The 20,988-nt window shown below is 45.6% G+C and overlaps 1 protein-coding gene across 2 annotated transcripts in view; it reads left to right on the forward strand.

The window, feature by feature from the left end:
* The window catches only part of ASZ1 (ankyrin repeat, SAM and basic leucine zipper domain containing 1), a 479,027-nt gene that overhangs the window by 34,982 nt on the left and 423,057 nt on the right, over positions 1–20,988 (forward strand). The window contains exon 2 of one of the 2 annotated variants that reach the window (XM_040343761.1): positions 4,147–4,246. The exons of the other annotated variant lie outside the window; for it this stretch is intronic. Coding sequence (XP_040199695.1) covers positions 4,147–4,246 — 100 coding nt within the window. The remainder of the gene's footprint in view (positions 1–4,146; positions 4,247–20,988) is intronic. 2 annotated transcript variants of the gene reach the window in all.

Genomic DNA, 20,988 nt, shown 5'->3' on the forward strand with positions numbered 1-20,988 from the left:
TTATGATATTTCATATTCAATAAATTTCTAGTTTTCTATACCAAATTGTACTGTGTGCCCTCAAAGCCCAATCAATAGCTTTTCATCCTAACTTCATCTATTACCTATCTAGGAATCAAACTTGCGGCTAACTTTAGGGATATCTATAACATTAATATTCTTCCCTTGCTAAAAAAAATCCAAGTAGACCTTATAGCTCCTGGATCTCCTGGCCGCTCGTCTCCACCGCAGGGGTGTCGAAGTTAGTGGCCAGGTCTAGTGCTCTGGTACTGACGCATAAGTCGCGCTGGTGGTCCAGTGGGGTCTGTATCGGCGGCTTTATGCCGTTCTTCCGTTGTTGCTTCCTCGGCTGCTCCATAGAGTGGAGGCTGAGGGGATCCCAATGTTTCTAATCACTCCAGATTGGCCTCTGTGTCCTCGGTACGCCGATTTCAGGCGCCTCATAGCGGAGGTACCCTGGCGGTCACCAGGGCGAGAGGTCCTTCTGTCTCGAGGTCCTATACTTTCTCCTGTTGTACAGTCACTGACTTGCTCAACATGGCTGTTGGTAGCCAGACTTTAAGAGACCGGGGTCTGTCCGACTCGGTCATCTCAACCATGCTGAGGGCACGGTAGTCTTCTTCCGGAAAGATCTACAGTCGCACCTGGCAGGCCTACATCTCTGGTGCGAAGAGATGAAGGGATGTCCACGGACGTACTCGGTGGCCAGGGTCCTGCTGTTTTTACAGCTTGGAGTGGATCTCAAATTGCTTAACCACTTCCCGACCGCCGCATGTAAATGTACGTCCACAGTATGGCACGTACAGGCACATGGGCGTTCATGTACGTCCTTGCCTTCTAGCGGGTGGGGGGTCCGATCGAGACCCCCCCCCCCCCCGCTACATGCGGCGGTCGGGTTCGCTCGGGGAGCGATCCGGGACGACGGCGCGGCTATTTGTTTATAGCCGCTCCGTCGCGATCGCTCCCCGGAGCTGAAGAACGGGGAGAGCTGTATGTAAACACGGCTTCCCCGTGCTTCACTGTGGCCGCGCATCGATCGTGTCATCCCCTTTATAGGGGAGACACAATCGATGACGTCAGTCCTACAGCCACACTCCCCTACAGTTGTAAACACACACTAGGTGCACCCTAACTCCTACAGCGCCCCCTGTGGTTAACTCCCAAACTGCAACTGTCATTTTCACAATAAAGAATGCAATTTAAATGCATTTTTTGCTGTGAAAATGACAATGGTCCCAAAAATGTGTCAAAATTGTCCGAAGTGTCCGCCATAATGTCGCAGTCACGAAAAAAATCGCTGATCGCCGCCATTAGTAGTAAAAAAAAAATTAATAAAAATGCAATAAAACTATCCCCTATTTTGTAAACGCTATAAATTTTGCGCAAAACAATCTTTTTTTTTTTTTTTTTTTTTTTACTAAAAATAGGTCGAAGAATACGTATCGGCCTAAACTGAGGGAAAAAAATGTTTTTATATATGTTTTTGGGGGATATTTATTATAACAAGTAAAAAATATTGCATTTTTTTAAAAAATTGTCGCTTTATTTTTGTTTATAGCGCAAAAAATAAAAACCGCAGAGGTGATCAAATACCACCAAAAGAAAGCTCTATTTGTGGGGAAAAAAAGGACGCCAATTTTGTTTGGGGGCCACGTCGCATGACCGCGCAATTGTCTGTTAAAGCGACGCAGTCCCGAACTGTAAAAACACCTTGGGTCTTTAGGCAGCATTTTGGTCCGGGGCTTAAGTGGTTAAAGCACCGTTTGGGGGCAGATTTCAGCCTTGGCTGTGTTCTTTCGGCGGCTCCGTTTTAGAGATCTGATCCTTTTTTTGTGTCAGTGTCTGGCCCACAAAGGGCCTAGTGGTCTCGTCGACCACCCTGTCTCGTGGATCTGACAGACCGTCATACATGCCTATGCTCTTAGGGGGCGGGCCCCCCTTTTCCGGTCACGGCACTTTCGACCAGGGCACCTGGTGCTTCCTGGGTTTTTCCGACATCATGCGTCGGTGTCACAGGTGTGCGGGGCGACGACTTAGTCGTCCGTTCATGTTTTCTCCAAAATTTACATGGTTGATGTGAGTGCATCTTCTGATGCTGCTTTCGGTCGCTAGCTTTTGCAGGCGGCCGTTTAAAGTTGCACCTCCTCCGTTAAGGAGCTCTGCTTGTTTTGGGGTGAAGTTAAAATTGGTTTTACTGATCTATTTCACACCCCTCGTTTTTGACACTGCTTGGGGACGTCCCACTTGTCAAGATTTAAGGAGCTGTGTCCGTCCATGGACGATAAGAGAAAATAGGATTTTTTTTTTTTGTACTCCCCGTAAAATCCTTTTCTCTGAGTCCATGGACGGACGCAGCACCCACCCCTCCTTTTTAGGTTTGTACTGCTTGTTACGAACTGAGGCTGCATGCTGCAGTGAGGAGGGTTATGTCTGGAGGGACCGCCCCCTGGGCTGTTCAACCCAGATAATTAAATACATGTTACATTAACAAACATGTTTCTGCCTAGTCCTCTCCTGTAAACAGGGAACATAACCCACTTGTCAAGATTTAAGGAGCTGTGTCTGTCCATGGACGTCAGAGAATTTAACGGTGAGTACAAAAAATCCTATTTTTCTCCCCCAAAAAGAGTGTGCTTGTAAGACCACTGCGCAAATACAGTGTGACAAAGTATTGCAACGACCGCCATTTTATTCTCTAGGTGGTGGTAATGTTTGGGGGTTCTAAGTAATTTTCTAGCAAAAAAATTATTTCAACTCTGTGGGTCCTTAAGTGCTTAAAGGGGGGTTGTAAAGGTAATTTTTTTATTTTCCCTAAATGGCTTTCTTTTTCCTTAGTGCAGTCCTCCTTCACTTACCTCATCCTTCGATTTTGCTCTTAAATGTCATTATTTCTTCTGAGAAATTCTCACTTCCTGTTCTTCTGTCTGTAACTACACACAGTAATGCAAGGCTTTCTACCTGGTGTGGAGAAAGCCTCTTGAGGGGGGAGGGGGCGAGCAGGAGTGTCAGGACACTCTACTTTGCAGATAGAGAAAGATGTGTGTTAGTGGGCGTCCTGACACTCCTGCTCGCCCCCCCTCTCTCAAGAGGCTTTCTCCACACCAGGGAGAAAGCCTTGCATTACTGTGTGTAGTTACAGACAGAAGAACAGGAAGTGAGGATTTCTCAGAAGAAATAATGACATTTAAAAGCAAAATCGAAGGATGAGGTAAGTGAAGGAGGACTGCACTAAGGTAAAGGAAGCTATTTAGGGAATTTTTTATTTACCTTTACAACCCCTTTAACTTTTTTATTTTTATTTTATTTTTTAGTTTTTAGCAGCGGTCCCCATCACATGACCACAATCCTGAGAGCTGGCTAGCTGGAAGATGGGGACCAACCTAGCATGTGACATGCATTCGTCGCAAGAAAAGGAATTGGGAGGGGGGAATAAGTGGGGGAGAGCTGGCATAATCGGCTCTGACAACGGAACAAGGAAGTGACCGAATGCAGAAACTTTCATCCGAACACATCAGATGTTGTCGGTACAGGAGAGGAGGGCTTCTGAATGGCTGGATTAGATAGATGTATCTAATCAACCACTCAAAAACTAAAAAGTGAATATTGCAGATTTGGATGTCAGAAAGCATGGAAATCTGTGGGAGATTTTGTTTTTGTTCACTGGAATTCCACTTTAAAGGGCTGGGAGGAGGTGGCGGGAATGGATTAGAGCAGGGGTCTCCAAACTGTGGCCCGAGGGCCAGATGTGGCCCTTTGTTGGCCTTTATGCGGCCCTTGGGGCACTATTTCTCCAACTGATATAAGGCGCTATTCCTTCCACTGACACCAACAAGGGGGCACTATTTCTTCTGCTGATATCAATGATGGGATACTATTCCTCCTACTGATGGGGGCCCTACTCCTCCTACTGACCACCAACCCTGAGGCCACATTTATTCTTACTGGTGCTGGGCCCGGGACATTTTCTGCACCCACTGGCCACCATCCGGCCCTTTCTAAAGGCTGAAGGACAATAAAGTGGCCCTTTGTTTGAAATGTTTGGAGACTGCTGGATTAGAGCAACATTTTTACACATTTTTTTTGTACAATTTCCTACATATGTTCTTGTGACCTTGCCATAAAAGGATTTGTTTTGTGTATCCATAGCAAATAAAGAAGCATTTGGTGTCTGAAAGCAAAGAAGATTTATTAAAGAATGCTCTTGTTGTTGGAAATGTGGCGTTGGTTAAAGAACTCTTAGATTCAGGTGAGATCAATGTACTACTGCATTTTTCTGTTTAGTTCAATAGTTTTGTCAAAACAGCTGTTCATTTGTAAACATGCACAATGCATGCACGAAAAGTATTATGTAACACTTCCAATCATCTACATTGTACAGAAATCCTAGCGTCTCCCCACGTGTGTGTGTGTGTGTGTGTGTGTGTGTGTGTGTATATGCAGAAATTGTCTATAAAGTGACCTGAGTAGCTGTACAGCCACACAATCAGCGCCCGGGGTAAGGCTCCATTCACATCTAGGCGGACGAAATCGCAGCGTTTTGTCGCCGCAAATCGCGGTACAAATAGCGGCGTTTTGTACCGCGATTTGCGGCGACAAAACGCCGGTATTGTCCGCCTAGATGTGCCCCAGATTGAGCCCCCTCTATGGAGATGCTTCCCATCTCCTAGCCGAACGACGCCTGAAAAAAAGGTCCGGGACCTTTTTTCAGGCGGCAGGCGTCAGGCGTCCGGCGTGGAGATGTGAACCATCTCCATAGAGAGACATGTGTTTCCAGCCTTCTGGCGGCAGCGGCGTAGCGCTACAGGCGTAAAAACGCCTAGATGTGAATGGGGGCTAAGGCCAGTAGGGCAATCAATTGTCAGCGCCCGGAGTAAGGCCAGTAATTTGCGCCCCCTAGCCCTTACTTACAGCAGAGTGCCCAGTCAATAACTCCAATGTGACGCTGTTACATCAGGGTTATAGACTGGTCAGAAAGAGGGATGGGTTCACGCTGCAGCACGGAGTAACTCACAGCAGGGGTCTGGTGTGTCCCTATTCACAGTTTCAGGTCCGAATTTTTGACTGAATTCAGACTTGAAATGGACCAGAAGATGCACAGGACCCCTGTGCAAGGGGACTCCTAAGTCCCCATAGAGAGCCGGTCACAATCTCCTTGCATGCGGAGAAAGCCACATCCAATTCGCAATAGTGTGAACCCAGCCTGACACACTAAAAACCTGTTATGGGTGAAACTCCTTATGCATCTTGCCTGCAGCATGTAAAACACCCTCATCTGCTGCCTAATGCAGCTTAAGGGTGGCCAAAACATGTCTTGCCTACACATTTTTACCACCTAACTGCACATCTAAATTAAGCTTTAGAGACACTTTAACCACTTCCGTACCGTAGGACGTCATACGACGTCCTGGACTTTAGTGGGGATATCTGAATGATGCCTGCAGCTACAGGCATAATTCAGATAGCCTTCTTTTCAGGCGGCGATTCTGCGCACCATAAGAATGATCATAGCGGTGGTTCCGCAGCTTGATCGTTCTTATAGGCGGTGGGGGGGACTTACGACCCCCCCCCCCCCGCCGACATTCGGTGCTTCGCCAGGCTCTCCTGTGCCATCGGAGGCCCGGAGAGCGAATTGGCCGCCACCGGATGAGGAGGATAGAGACCTCTCTGACCGTCGGAGGCCCGGGCGCGACGTTATGATGTCACGCCCGGGTACCCGGAAGTAAACAAAGTCGCAATCGCAGCTGAAAGCATGAGATCAGTGAATTTTTTTTTTTTCCCCCGATCTCATGCTTTCCAGCCTGGAGGAGAGATGTGGGGTCTTATTGACCCTGCATCTCTCCGTAAAGAGAACCTGTCGCACACTATTCCTATTACAAGGGATGTTTACATTCCTTGTAATGGGAATAAAAGTGATCAAAAAAAGAATTAAAACGCCCCTGTCCCCAGGAGCTCACGCTCATAACCGAACGCAAGTTCCGCCCACATATGTAAACGCCGTTCAAACCACACATATGAGGTCTCGTCGCGTGCTTTAGAGCGAGAGCAATAATTCTAGCACTAGACCTCCTCTGTAACTCTAAACTGGTATCCTGTAAAAAAAACAAGCTTCGCCTATGGAGATTTTTAAGTAACAAATTTTGGCGCAATTTTTAAAGTGTGACAAGTTGGGTATCTATTTACTCGGCGTAACATCATCTTTCACATTCTACAAAAACAATTCGGCCAACTTTACGGTTTTTTTTTTTTTTTAATTCATGAAACGGTTATTTCTCTTCCGTTCATGGACAGACACAGCAGCCTTTGACCTTAGGGTATTATATCCTTCCTTCCAGGAGAGATTAGGCAGAAAACAGCACTTTTAGTGTTAAAACACATTCCTCAGTACAGCTCCTCCCAGGGGGCGTGGTCCCCCGGGTATAACCCACACTCTGCCTCAGCAGCTCCAGTTTTTTTTCTGCCTAACGTCAGGAGACGTTGGAATTGTGTTTTTTTTTTTTTTTTTTCGCTTTTATTTTGTTTGTTCCTGCATTTTTGAATCCTGAGATTCTACTATAAACTGCCGACTGGGTGACAGGCTGGGTCTTGACTCTTGTAGTCCCCCCCCCCCCCATGTTTGGCCTTCGAGCGTGTGCCGGCCGTCGGCTCAGCTCTGGGTTGTCCACGACATTCCCCATTGCTCCAGGGGTGGCCGGGGAACTACGTGTTCCAGGGCACACATATGACCGGTCTTTATGGCCTTGTCACAGTGTGTCAGGCCGACAGCCATGCCGTTTAGCGGACGTTGGTTCTGTCCGCAATGCCTCCAGCCGGTGGTCGCAGGACGGGTAGGTAGGCCCCTTGCCCTGGCAAGGTGGTATGGCTGGTGCTTCCCTGGGGAGGTTGAATGAGGATCCGCCCTGCTTTCCTCTTTCCCTTCCTCTCCCTCCTTCCCCATACTAGGTGGCGGCTGTAAGGGGGGGGGCCTCCTGGGGTTCTATCGCTACCGGGGACTGTGTGCTGTTTTTTTTTGTTTGAGGAGTTGCTGTGTCGGCTGTCCCCTCATGTGACTGTATTTTTGGATTTGCATGTCCATTTTTTATTAATAAAGACCACTTCTTCAAGTTCCTCTGGAGTGCGGCTGTCCATCCATTTCCACTTTTTCCATGTTTGCCTTGTGCATTGCCAGCACCTTGGACTCCTGAGAGGTTCCTCAAATTGCCTGCAAAGACCCACCTGGAGCGGTGACCCCCTCCCTTAGAAAGTTTTTGCTGTTCCAAAATACTTTGCAAACTGTTATTCCTTTTGAGGAGGACTTTTTAAAAAAGTGTGTCTCTCCTCCGTCAGTGGACCCTCCCGTGTCCAGATTGAGAAAAGGCACCACATTGCCTGTGGAAGGGGCTCCCGCCTTTAAGGACCCCGCAGACAGGAGAGTGAAGGCTGTGGCCCGCTCCATGTTCACAGTAGTGGGTTTGGCAGTAAGGCCGGTTTTGGCCGGGACTCTGGTGTCGCAGACACTTACCGAACAGTCAAAGTTTTTGCTACTGGATCTGGAGGCGCAGGGTGCTTCCGAGACCTGTGTGGACCTGGCTGAACAGTTGGTTCAGGGTCTGAAGTTTGTCTGTGAGTCGACCCTGGATAACGCTCCCTTTGCTCTCCAGGGCCTCCGCGGTGGTACTATGCCGCCTTGTGTGGCTGAAGTGTTGGTCTGCGGACCAGTCCTCCAAGAAGGCCTTGGTGGATTTACCCTTTAAGGGTGAATGGCTTTTTGGGGCGTTCCTGGATGACATAAAGGATGCCACAGCTGGTAAGAGCACACTGCTCCCACAGACTGGGTAGGGCAAGGAGCCTCGCTGTAAGCAAGGGCCCACTTTTACTACCCCCAAGTGTTTTTTTTTTCCGCCCGCCCAGTGCGGCAGGAAAAGGTTTTCAAGGTGCTAAGACCCCCGCTGCAGGGCAGAAGCGCACCTGGTACCGTAATCCTAACAAGCCTGCGGACAAACCTGCTTCCGCATGAAGGTCTGCCCCCGCCTCAAGTGGGGGGGCCGGCTTCGCAAATTCGCGGCTCGATGGAGGTCTCTTCTTTCCGACCGTTGGGTTTGCAAAGTAGTTTCCTCGGGGTACAAGATAGTTTCTCTCTTGTCCGCCAAACAGATTCTTTCCTTCCAACCTCCAGCTTCCTCCGGATCGCCGGAAGGATCTGTCAGGGGCTGTCCAGGGTCTTCTGGTCAGGGGAGTGATTGTGCCGGTTCCCTCGACGGAACGGTTTCAGGGGTTTTACTCCAATCTGTAGTCCCCAAGAAGGAATGGGTCCGCCCAATCCTGGACCTCGAGGCCCTCAATTGTTTTGTCAAAGTGCAGAAATTCAGGATGGAGTCTATTCACTTGGTGGTGGCAGCGCTCCATCAGGGGGACTTTCTGGCGTCCTTGGATATCATGGACACATACCTACATGTTCCCATATGCACAAAGCACCAGAGGTTTCTGCGCTTTGCGATCGGGGAGAACCATTTTCAATTTGTGGCCCTCCCGTTTGGCCTGGCCTTGGCACCACAGGTTTTCACCAAGGTGCTCGCCCCGATCCTAGCCCTGCTGAGGCAGCGCGGGATCGCTATTGTAGGATATCTGGACGACCTTCTCCTGAGAGCTTCCTCAAGCTCAGAGTTAGAAGAGGACGTGTCTATCACGTGTCAGACTCTCCGAGAGTTTGGCTGGCTTGGTTCCGTCTCGAAACGACTGGAATACCTGGGGGTTAATCTTGGATTCCGCGGAGGCGAGAGTTTTTCTCCCAACAGAGAAACTTCAGACACTGAGATCTGTGGTGCAGCAGTTGTCGACCCAGAAGTGGTCATCTCTTCGATTCTGCATGAGGGTTCTGGGTCTGATGGTGGCCTCTTTCGATGGAAAAGTTCCGTATGCCCAATTCCACACCCGAGTGCTACAGAAGGAAATTCTGTCACTTTGGGACAAGCTCCCTTCATCTCTGGAGTACCAGATTCAGATAAGTCACCTGGTCAAGTCCTCCCTAGTGTGGTGGCTGTTGTTTATGCCGTGCCATTGGACAGTGGTCACGACGGATGCCAGCCTCTCCGGCTGGGGGGTGGTTTTTGGGGCACCCAGTCAGCCCAGGGGCGCTGGACTCAGGAGGAGTACCGCCTTCCAGTCAATGTACTGGAGCTCCGAGCAATCAAGTTGTGCCTTGCCAGGTGATCCCTGGAGCTGCAGGACCGACCGGTCAGGATCCAGTTTGACAACGCCACGGCCGTGGCGTAAATCAATCATCAGGGAGGCACACTGAGCTCAGTTGCAGAGATGGAGGTCACGCACATCCTTCGGTGGGCTGAAAGGTCCGTTCTGGCTCTGTCGGCCGTGTACATTCCGGGAGTACAGAATTGGCAAGCCGACTACCTAAGTCGCCAAACACTAGACCAAGGAGAGTGGTCACTCCACCCGGAGGTGTTTCAGAGTCTGTGCCAAAAGTGGAGCACTTCAGACGTGGACCTTCTAGTGTCCCGTCTCAATCGGAAGGTACCATGGTTGGTGGCCAGGTCGAAGGACCAGTGGGCGGATGCGTCAGACGCGTTGGGTGTCACTATCGCCTAATTTACGCCTTTCCTCCTCTGAAGCTTCTTCCTCGCCTGCTGCGCAGAGTGGAAGCCGAAGGGATACCAACAATCCTGATCGCTCCGGATTGGTCGCGCCGCTCCTGGTACGTGCATCTGGTGGCAGACGCCCCTTGCCGTCTACCCCTGAAAGAAGATCTTCTGTCGCAGGGTCCGATCTTCCACCCTGCTTTACAGTCGCTGGCTTTAACGGCGTGGCTGTTGAGAGCCAGGTACTGAAGGACCGGGGCCTGTCAGGCTCGGTGGTCTCTACCATGCTGCGTGCACGGAAGTCTACCTCACAAAGAATTTACCATCGTACATGGAAGGCCTACATCTCTGTGTGAAGAGATGAAATGGCACCCCCGTACATGCTGTGGTGTCTTCCCACCCCTCGAATTTTTTTGACACTGCTCGGGGACGTCCCTAAGGTCAAAGGCTGCTGTGTCCGTCAATGAACAGAAGAGAAAATAATATTTTTGTACTCACCGTAAAATCCATTTCTCTGAGTTCATGGACGGACACAGCACATGTATGTATGTAATTTTCTAGCAAAAAAAATTGAAGGGGAGAAGTGCCAGAATAGGCGTGGTATGGAAGTGGTTAAATTAAAATACAAAAAAGGGTGAAAGTAGTATCCCAGTGCTGCTGATCTTCTGCCTCTTTGCAGCCACTTCCTGCCTATATGTGTGGCCCCCATGGTGGTTCTAGGGCATATGCAGCTGCCTCTTCTCCCCCCACTCCACCTCACAGCACGCAGTAAATTCTCCAAGGTGTGCTGGCTCAGAACGTCACAGCAGCCATCAGAAATTTTTGGGCCCCTTGCACAGCTTTAGGCCTTGGTCCCCCGAACCTGACCACCAACATGTCCCAGGGCCCCTCACACCTGTATGAGCTGTGTCTAATAAATGAGTCTGTTTCCACCTAGTAAACAAAGCAGTTATAACTTTCATCTAATGTTGCTTCTCTAGCTTATTATACCCCTAAGAGGCTGTTCTCGTATGCTAGGAGACCAGATGGCAATTGCCCTAGGTGCCAGGAAACGGGGGACCTTATACACATGGTATGGAGATGCCCAAAGTTATTTTGTTACTGTACAAAGGTGATTGATACCATAAATATAATTTATGGGGGCTCTTTGGAAATTGATTGAAACAGATGTAGGTGTGGAGCTGTTCCCCCTAGGATCTTTAAAATTAGCTGTATGGTTATAAAATGCCAGGATGCTTTAAAAAGGTTGGGGTGGTTTAACCACTTCATTAATGGGCACTTAAACCCCCTTCGTGCCCAAACCAATTTTCAGCTTTCAGCGCCGACGAATTTTGAATGACAATTGCGCGGTCATACAACACTGTACCCAAATTAGATTTTTATCATTTTTTTCCCCACAAATAGCTTTCTTTTGGTGATATTTGATCATCTCTGCGATTTTTTTTTATTTTTTTTTTGTCAGGCCTGCGATATTGCGACAGACATATCGGACACTTTTGACACAATTTTGGGACCATTCACATTTATACAGCGATCAGTGCTATAAAAATGCACTAATTACTGTACAAATGTGACTGGCAGTGAAGGGGCTAACACTAGGGGGTGAGAAATGGGTTAAATGCATTCCCTGGGTGTGTTCTAACTGTGTGTGGAGGAGGGGACTGACTGGGGGAGGTGACCGATGCTGTGTCCCTATGTACAAGGACACAGCATCGGTCTCCTCTCTCCCTGACTGGACGTGGAGCTCTGTGTTTACACACAGAGCTCCACGTCCCTGCTGTCACTGCCGATCGCGGGCACCTGGAGGACATCGCGGCCTCCAGGCACACGCATCAGCTTCTCAGCGATGCGCCGGGCACAGGGTTTACCCGCTGCCCGCCCCCAGCGGCGCAATGTTAGGTTATTTCTTTCCTTGTAATCAATCGAAAACCAGGTGTTTGAAAGGGAAGATCATTTAATCAAAAAAGGCAGTAATACATTTTAGTGATGCTTACAAGGTGAGAGAAAAAGCAAGAGAGAGCGAAGAAGGGAGCCCCCACCTTCTCATCCTTACAGTGAAACAACGATAACACTTCTTATTTGCTAAATTAGCTAACGAAGTTCTGTCTGTACCTGGCACAGACTGGCACTTTATTACCAGACAGAGCTTCCTGCACAATCTGTTATCTATATATTACGTATGGGGTTAGTTAGAACAAAAGAATATAACAAGTTAGTAACATGTGCTTGGAAGCCATGTTAGAAGAATGAGTGTCAGCTCTGTTTTAAATAGACTTACAAACAAAACTTTTCTAACAGCGCGCGGGTAATGCACATAAGAGCCACGCTGTGGACGTCTTTCGTCTATAGCGCGGCTCTCAAGTGGTTAAAGTGACAAGTGTTCATAGTAAACATAAAGCAAAAAATGCAACGATGTGTATGCTTTTCTTAAACATATTAAAATTATGTACTTCCGGGGGATGTGTGTGGCACCCACTGATTATATATATATATATATAGTGGGGTCATACTATCATGGACTATTTGATAGTTATGCATACCTAAATCCCCCGGTCACGTTGTATGTATGTGTTTATTTATTTTTTCCTAAAGCAATGCATTGTGGGTTTTAAAGTATTAGGAGAAAAGGACTCCATTGACATTAGTAGAAATAGACTACGGTACCCATAATGCATTGGCTTCCCAGAGAACATTGCACCCCCGCACAGCTTTATGGGGGAGGTTACTTAAAGGCGGGGAGGAGCTGAATTCGCTCTCTTGGGATCGGCATTCTTCCCTCTGCGGAACGAGGGGGAGCACTTGGCCAAGCAGCTAGGCCTGAAGCCTGAGCCGGGATCCACCGAAAGACCAGCCATCCAGAGAGAGACAAGATCAAGTGCGTGCAGCTCGGGCTTCCAAGAGACCCGAGAGACTCACCAGTTGACGATTGTAACCGTTGAGAGCAAGATACAGGAGACTATGCGTTGCAGAGTGGCCACTGATCAACATATCTTTCGTGAGGAACTCAGGCGGACTAGGCCTGCTCGGGTGAGAGGGCACTTGCCCAAGCTTTCAATACTACCTCAGCCTTGTGACTCCTAGTGCTCCACATATCAGAGCAGCGTACTGTCTATTGATCTAACCCAGAGGCCTAACATCTGAAAGTCACGCTAGCCAAGTTGACCGATGCTGACTTGAGGATCGGTCCACAAGCACCTGTATTGATCATACCCTTTAACTGAGTCTGAATACCTTTTGGATTACAAACAAGTTAACGTGCACCAACGAAATTACAATAGACTTCACCACTGAGGAACATTCTGGAGTTATCCACGCAAGGCCTAGTCAAGACTACTAGCGATTGCACTTAAAGGGATTTCCCACTAGGGGAAAGCTCGCGAGCATAGACTATTTATAGCCACTTGCAGACTTTATAACGTTAACATTTTTAGTTTTGCTCTTATTGACTCTTGCATAGGACCCTTGCAGAGTCAGCTGTATGTACATATATATACCGGTAGTTAATCTGTTTGATCTTTTATCTTTCTTATTACATGCCAAGTAAAGTTACCCCTTGGTTTACTATATTGATTGTGTGGGGTGTGTTTGCTCCCGAGGGCTGCATTCAGAAGAAGGTAACGATATTATTGCATGTCGTATATTTCACATGTGTTTTTGGGGTCTTAGCCAAGCAGGGGACTCGCAATACATATATATATATATATATATATATATATATATATATATATATATATATATATATATATATATATATATATATATATATATTTTTTATAGCTGTGCAAATTAACTTAATCGATTTAATCTTTAATTTTTTTGATCGATCAAAATCTTTTTGATCGATTAAAATTCTTTTGATTGGTACTCACCCCCCCGCCGGCTTCAGGGAGTTCCGTCCGAGATCCAGTAACGTCACGGACACCGGCGGGGCTTGCCGTGTCCATCTGAAGGGCTCCTTTGCTGTGCCTTCATATCTGCATGCCGACAGGACCTTACTATCTGCCACACGCAAGGGCTGTTACACTTCCCTCTATCAACCTGGGATTCTACAACCATCCACTGGGAGTTGTGATAGTTCCCTTCATGGGACATCTACATGCTGACGGACTGATGTTAGCACTGCTGAATCCAGATCGTTGTACACATTTTTATACCAGTATCATACTTGGCTACATGTTTTTATGACTGCTTTTGGTACCGTTTGGTATTACTCACACCATTTTTACAGTTTATGTAGCTACATCGATTTTATCTCCAAGGAGCATAGCTAAAAATAGTTGGATCTGTATGTGCGTTATAATTAATCGAAATTAGTCGATTAATCGAACAGAAACATTTTGATCAGTAACAGCCCTAATTATATATATATATATATATATATATATATATATATATATATATATATATATATATATATATATATATATATATATATATATATATATATATATATATATATATATATATATATATATAATATATATATATATATTTTAGAGTGATGGGTGCTTCAGTTGTATGTGAGTTTATGCCACTGAAAATAAACTTTTAAAGTGATAGGTGCTTCTGGGGTGTGTGTTTCAAAAAGGAGGGGATTAAATGTATCCTCACATGTCGTGGGCATGTGGATACATAGAGGTTTGCAGTGTGCCACGTCCTAAATAGATTCCAAAGGGAAATGATCTATGGGCAAGTCATGGACTTTTTAGGCACTATACTCTGGTACAGATATAGTCGAGAGAGGGTTTTTTTTTATAAAAAAGATTTATTACAAAAATTAGTATACATATAAAAGCTCAGTTCGCTAAGAACTGTACACAAACATAGTTAACAGCATTGTCGTTGTCCTTCAAGACCAACAGGAAATTATAAGTATTCATGATAATAGTAGAAATTCACATTAGAGAAACATTTTAAGAGGTATAACCTCCAACCGTTTACATATTGGATACATCCTGGAAGGAATTGAGGAACCATAGACTAGATGTCTGTGAGATGGTGATTGCAACGCTGTGGCTTGACAAGTTTCACGCCGTGGTTAGCGCTTCTTCATAAAGCCTCTTATTAAAGTTTGCTACAATGACAAAAAGCATATATAAGTAACATACAAAAGCAACATTAACTATTTATATATCCAGAAATTGTGTGTGTGGGCAGACAAATTGGATACGCATGTGTGGCATAGAATTGGCCAAAGGAGAAACCCCGGGAGGTACCAATGGGGGGGTTGCGCAAGACAGACCACACGGTGGCTACAAATTGCCCTAAGATTGCACAATGGGGACGAGGATATATAGTATTGGGGGTACAGTAGATCGTTAGGAAGAGGAAGAAAAATAAAGTTGCAAACGATAATTATAATCATAATACACTGCCTTGGAACAGAGCAGTGATACTTACATAAATTACTAAAACATAAGCAGAAATGCCCGGTAATAGGCACTCAAAGAGTTACCAGTCCTTAGGTCAGATACTGCTCTAGTAAAGGGCTAATAATCCCTCTAACAAATGCGTGTAGTTGAAGATCATAGGATCTGAAAGATAATCAGGTTACATTTTAGATACCATCAGAGAAAGAAGGGGTTAAAGATGCCGGTTATTAGGAGGCCGCAGCTTACCTAGTATAGATAGATCGAAACGTATACCGCTGAAGTAGTGGAAGTGAACTGAGGCCTCCACATAGACTGCGGTAGAGGCAGCAATATTGTAAATAGTCCAGGGGATGGTAATGACTACCAGTGAAGGGCAAAAAACCCCACTGAAAAAACAGATGGAGGCAAACAAACAGTGAGTGCCTAGTCCCATGGGTACAGCGGTGGCTAGTAAAGGAGAAAAACTTACCTGAAGCGCAAGCGGTAATGGTGCGAGTGATCCACAAGCCTCCCGGGAGGCTGCAGCAGTCAGCACCTAACCGGTCGGTGCTTAAATAGAGCCAAGTGACGTCATCAGAGCTGGCCGCGGTATTCTCCCGCGCAGGTGCCATCATGCGGCGCCTGCGCGGGAGAATACCGCGGCCAGCTCTGATGACGTCACTCTGCTCTATTTAAGCACCGACCAGTTAGGTAATGACTGCTGCAGCCTCCCGGGAGGCTTGTCTCCTTTACTAGCCACCGCTGTACCCATGGGACTAGCCACTCACTGTTTGTTTGCCTCCATCTGTTTTTTCAGCGGGGTTTTTTGACCTTCACTGGTAGTCATTACCATCCCCTGGACTATTTACAATATTGCTGCCTCTACCGCAGTCTATGCGGAGGCCTCAGTTCACTTCCACTACTTCAGCGGTATACGGTTCGATCTATCTATGCTAGGTAAGCTGCGGCCTCCTAATAACCGGCATCTTTAACCCCTTCTTTCTCTGATGGTATCTAAATGTTACCTGATTTATCTTTCAGATCCTATGATCTTCAACTACACGTATCTGTTACAGGGATTATTCGCCCTTTACTAGAGCAGTATCTGACCTAAGGACTGGTAACTCTTTGAGTGCCTATTACCGGGCATTTCTGCTTATGTTTTAGTAATTTATGTAAGTATCACTGCTCTGTTCCAAGGCAGTGTATTATGATTATAATTATCGTTTGCAACTTTATTTTTCTTCCTCTTCCTAACGATCTACTGTACCCCCAATACTATATATCCTCGTCCCCATTGTAAAATCTTGAGCAATTTGTAGCCACCATGTGGTCTGTCTTGCGCACCCCCCCATTGGTACCTCCCGGGGTTTCTCCTTTGGCCGATTCTATGCCACACATGCGTATCCAATTTGTCTGCCCACACACACAATTTCTGAATCTATAAATATAAATAGTTAATGTTGCTTTTGTATGTTACTTATATATGCTTTTTGTCATTGTAGCAAACTTTAATAAGAGGCTTTATGAAGAAGCGCTAACCACGGCACGAAACTTGTCAAGCCACAGCGTTGCAATCACCATCTCACAGACATCTAGTCTATGGTTCCTCAATTCCTTCCAGGATGTATCCAATATGTAAACGGTTGGAGGTTATACCTCCTAAAATGTTTCTCTAATGTGAATTTCTACTATTATCATGAATACTTCTTATAATTTCCTGTTGGTCTTGAAGGACAACGACAATGCTGTTAAGTTTGTTTGTGTACAGTTCTTGGCGAACTGAGCTTTTATATGTATACTAATTTTTGTAATAAATCTTTTTTTTTAGAAAAAATCCCCTTTCTCTCTCGACTATATCTGTACCAGAGTATAGTGCCTAAAAAGTCCATGACTTGCCCATAGGTCATTTCCCTTTTGAATTTGGTGTGTATGTGTTACACCCCCTGCATCAAATACATAACACTTAAGTATTACAATGCATGCAGCAATCTATTACACACAAATAAAATAAAAATTAAATGAAACAGTCCTTATAAGCGACTAGTGCTCTTCAGAAAAAAATAGCTTTTCCTGCGCTCTTTATTATGGTGATGCTGGTGCTCATATTGGAAATGCACTCGCTGTATTCCCTTACCCCACATTTGGTGTTGCACAGTCACAGTATATGCCACTGTGCAGCACTATGTGGCTCCTCCATCTGTTAATGCCTAGTCCGATCCTCCGTTTTTATCATGTGTGGCTTTAAAAAAACATTATTGTTGTTTTATAAGTTTAAAATACACAGGTGCCGGTACGATATCCTATGCACAGCCCTGACCGGAAGTGATACAAAGATGTTCAGTAACTCTTTGGAAATGGATGCTAGACTCTGTGTATTGGGGTATAGGGAGAAAATCGGATGAGTATCACAACGGTGGTACTAAAATGTCTATTTCAAGCAAGAAAACTAATTGCGCAGAGATAGCCGTCAGTGAGATCGCCATCAGTGAGGGAATGGGTTCAATCCATAAACGAGATAATATGGAGGGAAAAGGCAGTCCACACTAAGCGAGGGAACTTTAAGGAATTTGAGAGGATGTGGAAGCCGTGGTTGGAAAAGATGGGATCCCCTCCACCCCCAGAAGGAAGGTAAGGGATCAGAGCAATGATTTAAAGTATCCCACAGGCAAGGAAATATGAGGTAGAGTGTAATTTTAATGGTGGGATAGAATAGTAGAGGTAAAACTTGGTATAAAAAATACACTTAGAGATATATAAAAATAGAGGTGAAGAGATGGAAGGATTAGGAGGGTAGTAATTGTAATGGGTTGGGTGGGGGGAAGGGGTAAAGATAGGAAGTGTATAATGTGTAGAAAAATGTAAGATCACTGAAAAATATGTTGTATTCTTGTATGGATGTTTTATAAGTATACAGAAAATTAAAGAATATTTAAAACAAAAAGAAATGAACTAGCTGCTTATGGACAAATATTAAGATTAGACTAAAAACTTAAAGGTCAAGCAGGGCACCTCAGGACATGAGGCGATTTTAAAAGGAGGCCGAATGGTGGGAGAGGGGAATAAGGAAAGGGTTCAGGGGTGGGTGAGTTGCCGCTCAGTGGACTCTGTCCACTTCCATCTGATGTGGTGAAGTGAAGCACTCACAGGTTTATTGGAGAACCTTACTGAACAAACAGCATCATGAAGGCCAAGGAACACAGCAGACAATTGGGGATAAAGTTGTGGAGCAGTTCAAAAGCGGGGTTAGGTTATAAAAAAAAAAAAAAAAATCCCAAGCTTTGAACATCTCGCAGAGCACTGTTCAATCTATTAGCCCCAAAATGGAAAGAGTATGGCACAACTGCGAACCTACCAAGACATGACCGTCCACCTAATCTGACAGGCCGGGCAAGGGTACCATTAATCAGAAAAGCGGCCAAAATGCACAGGGTAACTGGAGGAGCTGCAGAGATCCAAAGGACAACTATTAGTTGTGCATTCCACAAATCTAGCCTTTATGGAAGAGTGGCAAGAAGGCCATTGTTATAAAGCCATAAGAAGCCCCGTTTGCGAGAAGCCTTGTGGGGGACACGGAAAACGTGGAAAAAGGTGCTCTGGTCAGAAGTGCAGTGTGGCAGAAAACTTACATCACCCTGACCACACCATCCCTATTGTGAAACATGGTGGTGGCAGCATCATGTTGTGGGAATGCATTTTCTACAGCGGGGACAGGGAAAGCTGGTCAGAGTTGATTGGGGGGGGGGGGGGGAATGGAGGGAGCCAAATACAGGGCAATCTTAAAAGAAAATCTAATCGATTCTGAAAAAGGCTTGAGACTAGGGCAGAGGTTCACCTTCCAGCAGGACAATGGCCCTGAACATACAGCCAGATTTACAATGGAATGGTTTAGATTCGGGATCTCCAAACTATGGTTCTTCAGCTGTTGTGGAACTACACCCTGAGGCATTGTAAAACTGACATTCACAGACATGACTAGGCATGATGGGAATTGTGTTCCTGAACAACTGGAGGGCCATAGTTTGGAGACCCCTGGTTTATATCAAAGTATATTCTTTTATTTATTTTTTTAAGATATTTTTATTGAAGTTTTTTTACACAACATACAAGAAAAATAAACTTTGGTTATACACTGCATCCAAACATTACAACCTGTATTAAAACATACATTAAACAGTGGCCATGCCAGGTGTTTCTCATCATAAAATTTAGGTAATGCTTTCCCCAATATGAGGCCACCGAAGGATGCATCTGACACAGTTTCAACGTATCAATAATGTACATTATCTAGCACAAGATCTGCCTGATGTGAGGGTAAGGGGGCTGGCTAGCCACCTGCCCCATATTTTTTTTTTTTTTTAATGTTTTGGATCGTTTCCAAACCTTAAATGTAAGTTTGTACAGTGGTATCCAGTCACTAACCAGTGATAACCAGAAAGACTGTAAAGGTTTCTGTGAGCCTTTCCAGGTCAATAATATATTTTTTCTAGCATAAAAATGAAGAATGCAAAGGAGTCTCTTTGCATGGGTAGAGATCCCCAAAAATTCCCAAAAGGCTGTTTTTGGGATGGAGGACATTCGGGAGGCCCAGTGCCTGCGAAATAAAGAATCCAACCTCTTCCCAGAAGACCTGAACTATTGGACAGGTCCAGAAACGATGCAGAAAGTCGGCTTCCTGGCCACACCCTCTAAAGCAGTCAGCTGTGGGGGCTAGGCCCATTTTGCGTAGTCTAAAGGGGGTCAAGTGAGATAAGTGAAAGATTTTCATATTGATTTATATGGTCTATGGAAGATTTTACCAAGGTTTTATAGGTGTCACTGAACTCTGACCAGTCCTCATCCGTAAGTGTAGAGTTCATAGAGGCCCATCTTGCCTGTGACATCCGGAATCTAGGGTTACAGTAAGTCTGAAGAGCAGCATAGTACGTAGATATAAGCTTAGTGGGGTTAGGGTGTCGCAGTAACTTCTCTAGTTGTGGCACAATGGTTGGGTTACACTGGGCTCGAATGGTGTATCGGAGTTGGTAGTACAAGCATATGTATGAGCATGGGAGGTCAAAGTCTAGTCGCAATTGTTGAAAGGACTTAAACCCCTCATATAGATGCGGTACACAATATTGTGGAGGGTCTCAATAGATCAAGCTATGGCACCTTCCGTGGCCGTGCAACTTTTCGATTCAGCTGGGTGGAGCCAGTCATGGATATGGACTAATTGGGAGGCCAAATAGTACTGGTAGAAGTTGGGAAATGCCAAGTCCGCCAGGTGCGCTGGCAACCACAGAGTCTCCAGCGCCACCCTGGGGGACCTGCCACTCCACAAAAACGCTGTGCATATTGTATCTATTCTTTTTAACCACTTGCTTACTGGGCACATATACCCCCTCCTGCCCAGGTGAAATTTCAGCTTCCGGCACTGCGTCGCTTTAACTGACAATTGCGCAGCCGTGCGACGTGGCTCCCAAACAAAATTGGCGTCCTTTTTTCCCCACAAGTAGAAGCTTTCTTTTGGTGGTATTTGATCACCTCTGCGGTTTTAATTTTTTGCGCTATAAACAAAAAAACAGCGACAATTTTGAAAAAAAAAAATTTTTTTTACTAGTTGCTATAATAAAAAGCCAATTTTTTTTAAAATAAAAAAATGTTTCCTCAGTCTAGGCCGATACGTATTCTACATATTTTTGGTAAAAAAAAAAAAATCGCAATAAGCAGTTATAGTGCCTACAAAATAGGGGACCGAATTATTATATTTTATTTTTTACTAGTGATGGCAGCGATCTGCGATTTTTATTGGGACTGCGACATTATGGCGGACATATCGGACCCTTTTGATACATTTTTGGCACCAATCACATTTATACTGCGATCAGTGCGATAAATATGCACTAATTACTGTATAAATGTGACTGGCAGGGAAGGGGTTAACACTGGGGGGTGAGGAAGGGGTTAAATGTGTACCCTGCATAGTGTTTAACTGTGGGGGAAGGGGACCAAGTAGTCGGTCAACTGAGAATCTGTGTAGTCTGCCCTAGACGAGTACAAATCTTTGTAGAAGTCTAGGAATGTCCCCA

This window comes from Rana temporaria, chromosome 3 (genome assembly GCF_905171775.1).
Source record: "Rana temporaria chromosome 3, aRanTem1.1, whole genome shotgun sequence".
NCBI classification, from domain to species: domain Eukaryota; kingdom Metazoa; phylum Chordata; class Amphibia; order Anura; family Ranidae; genus Rana; species Rana temporaria.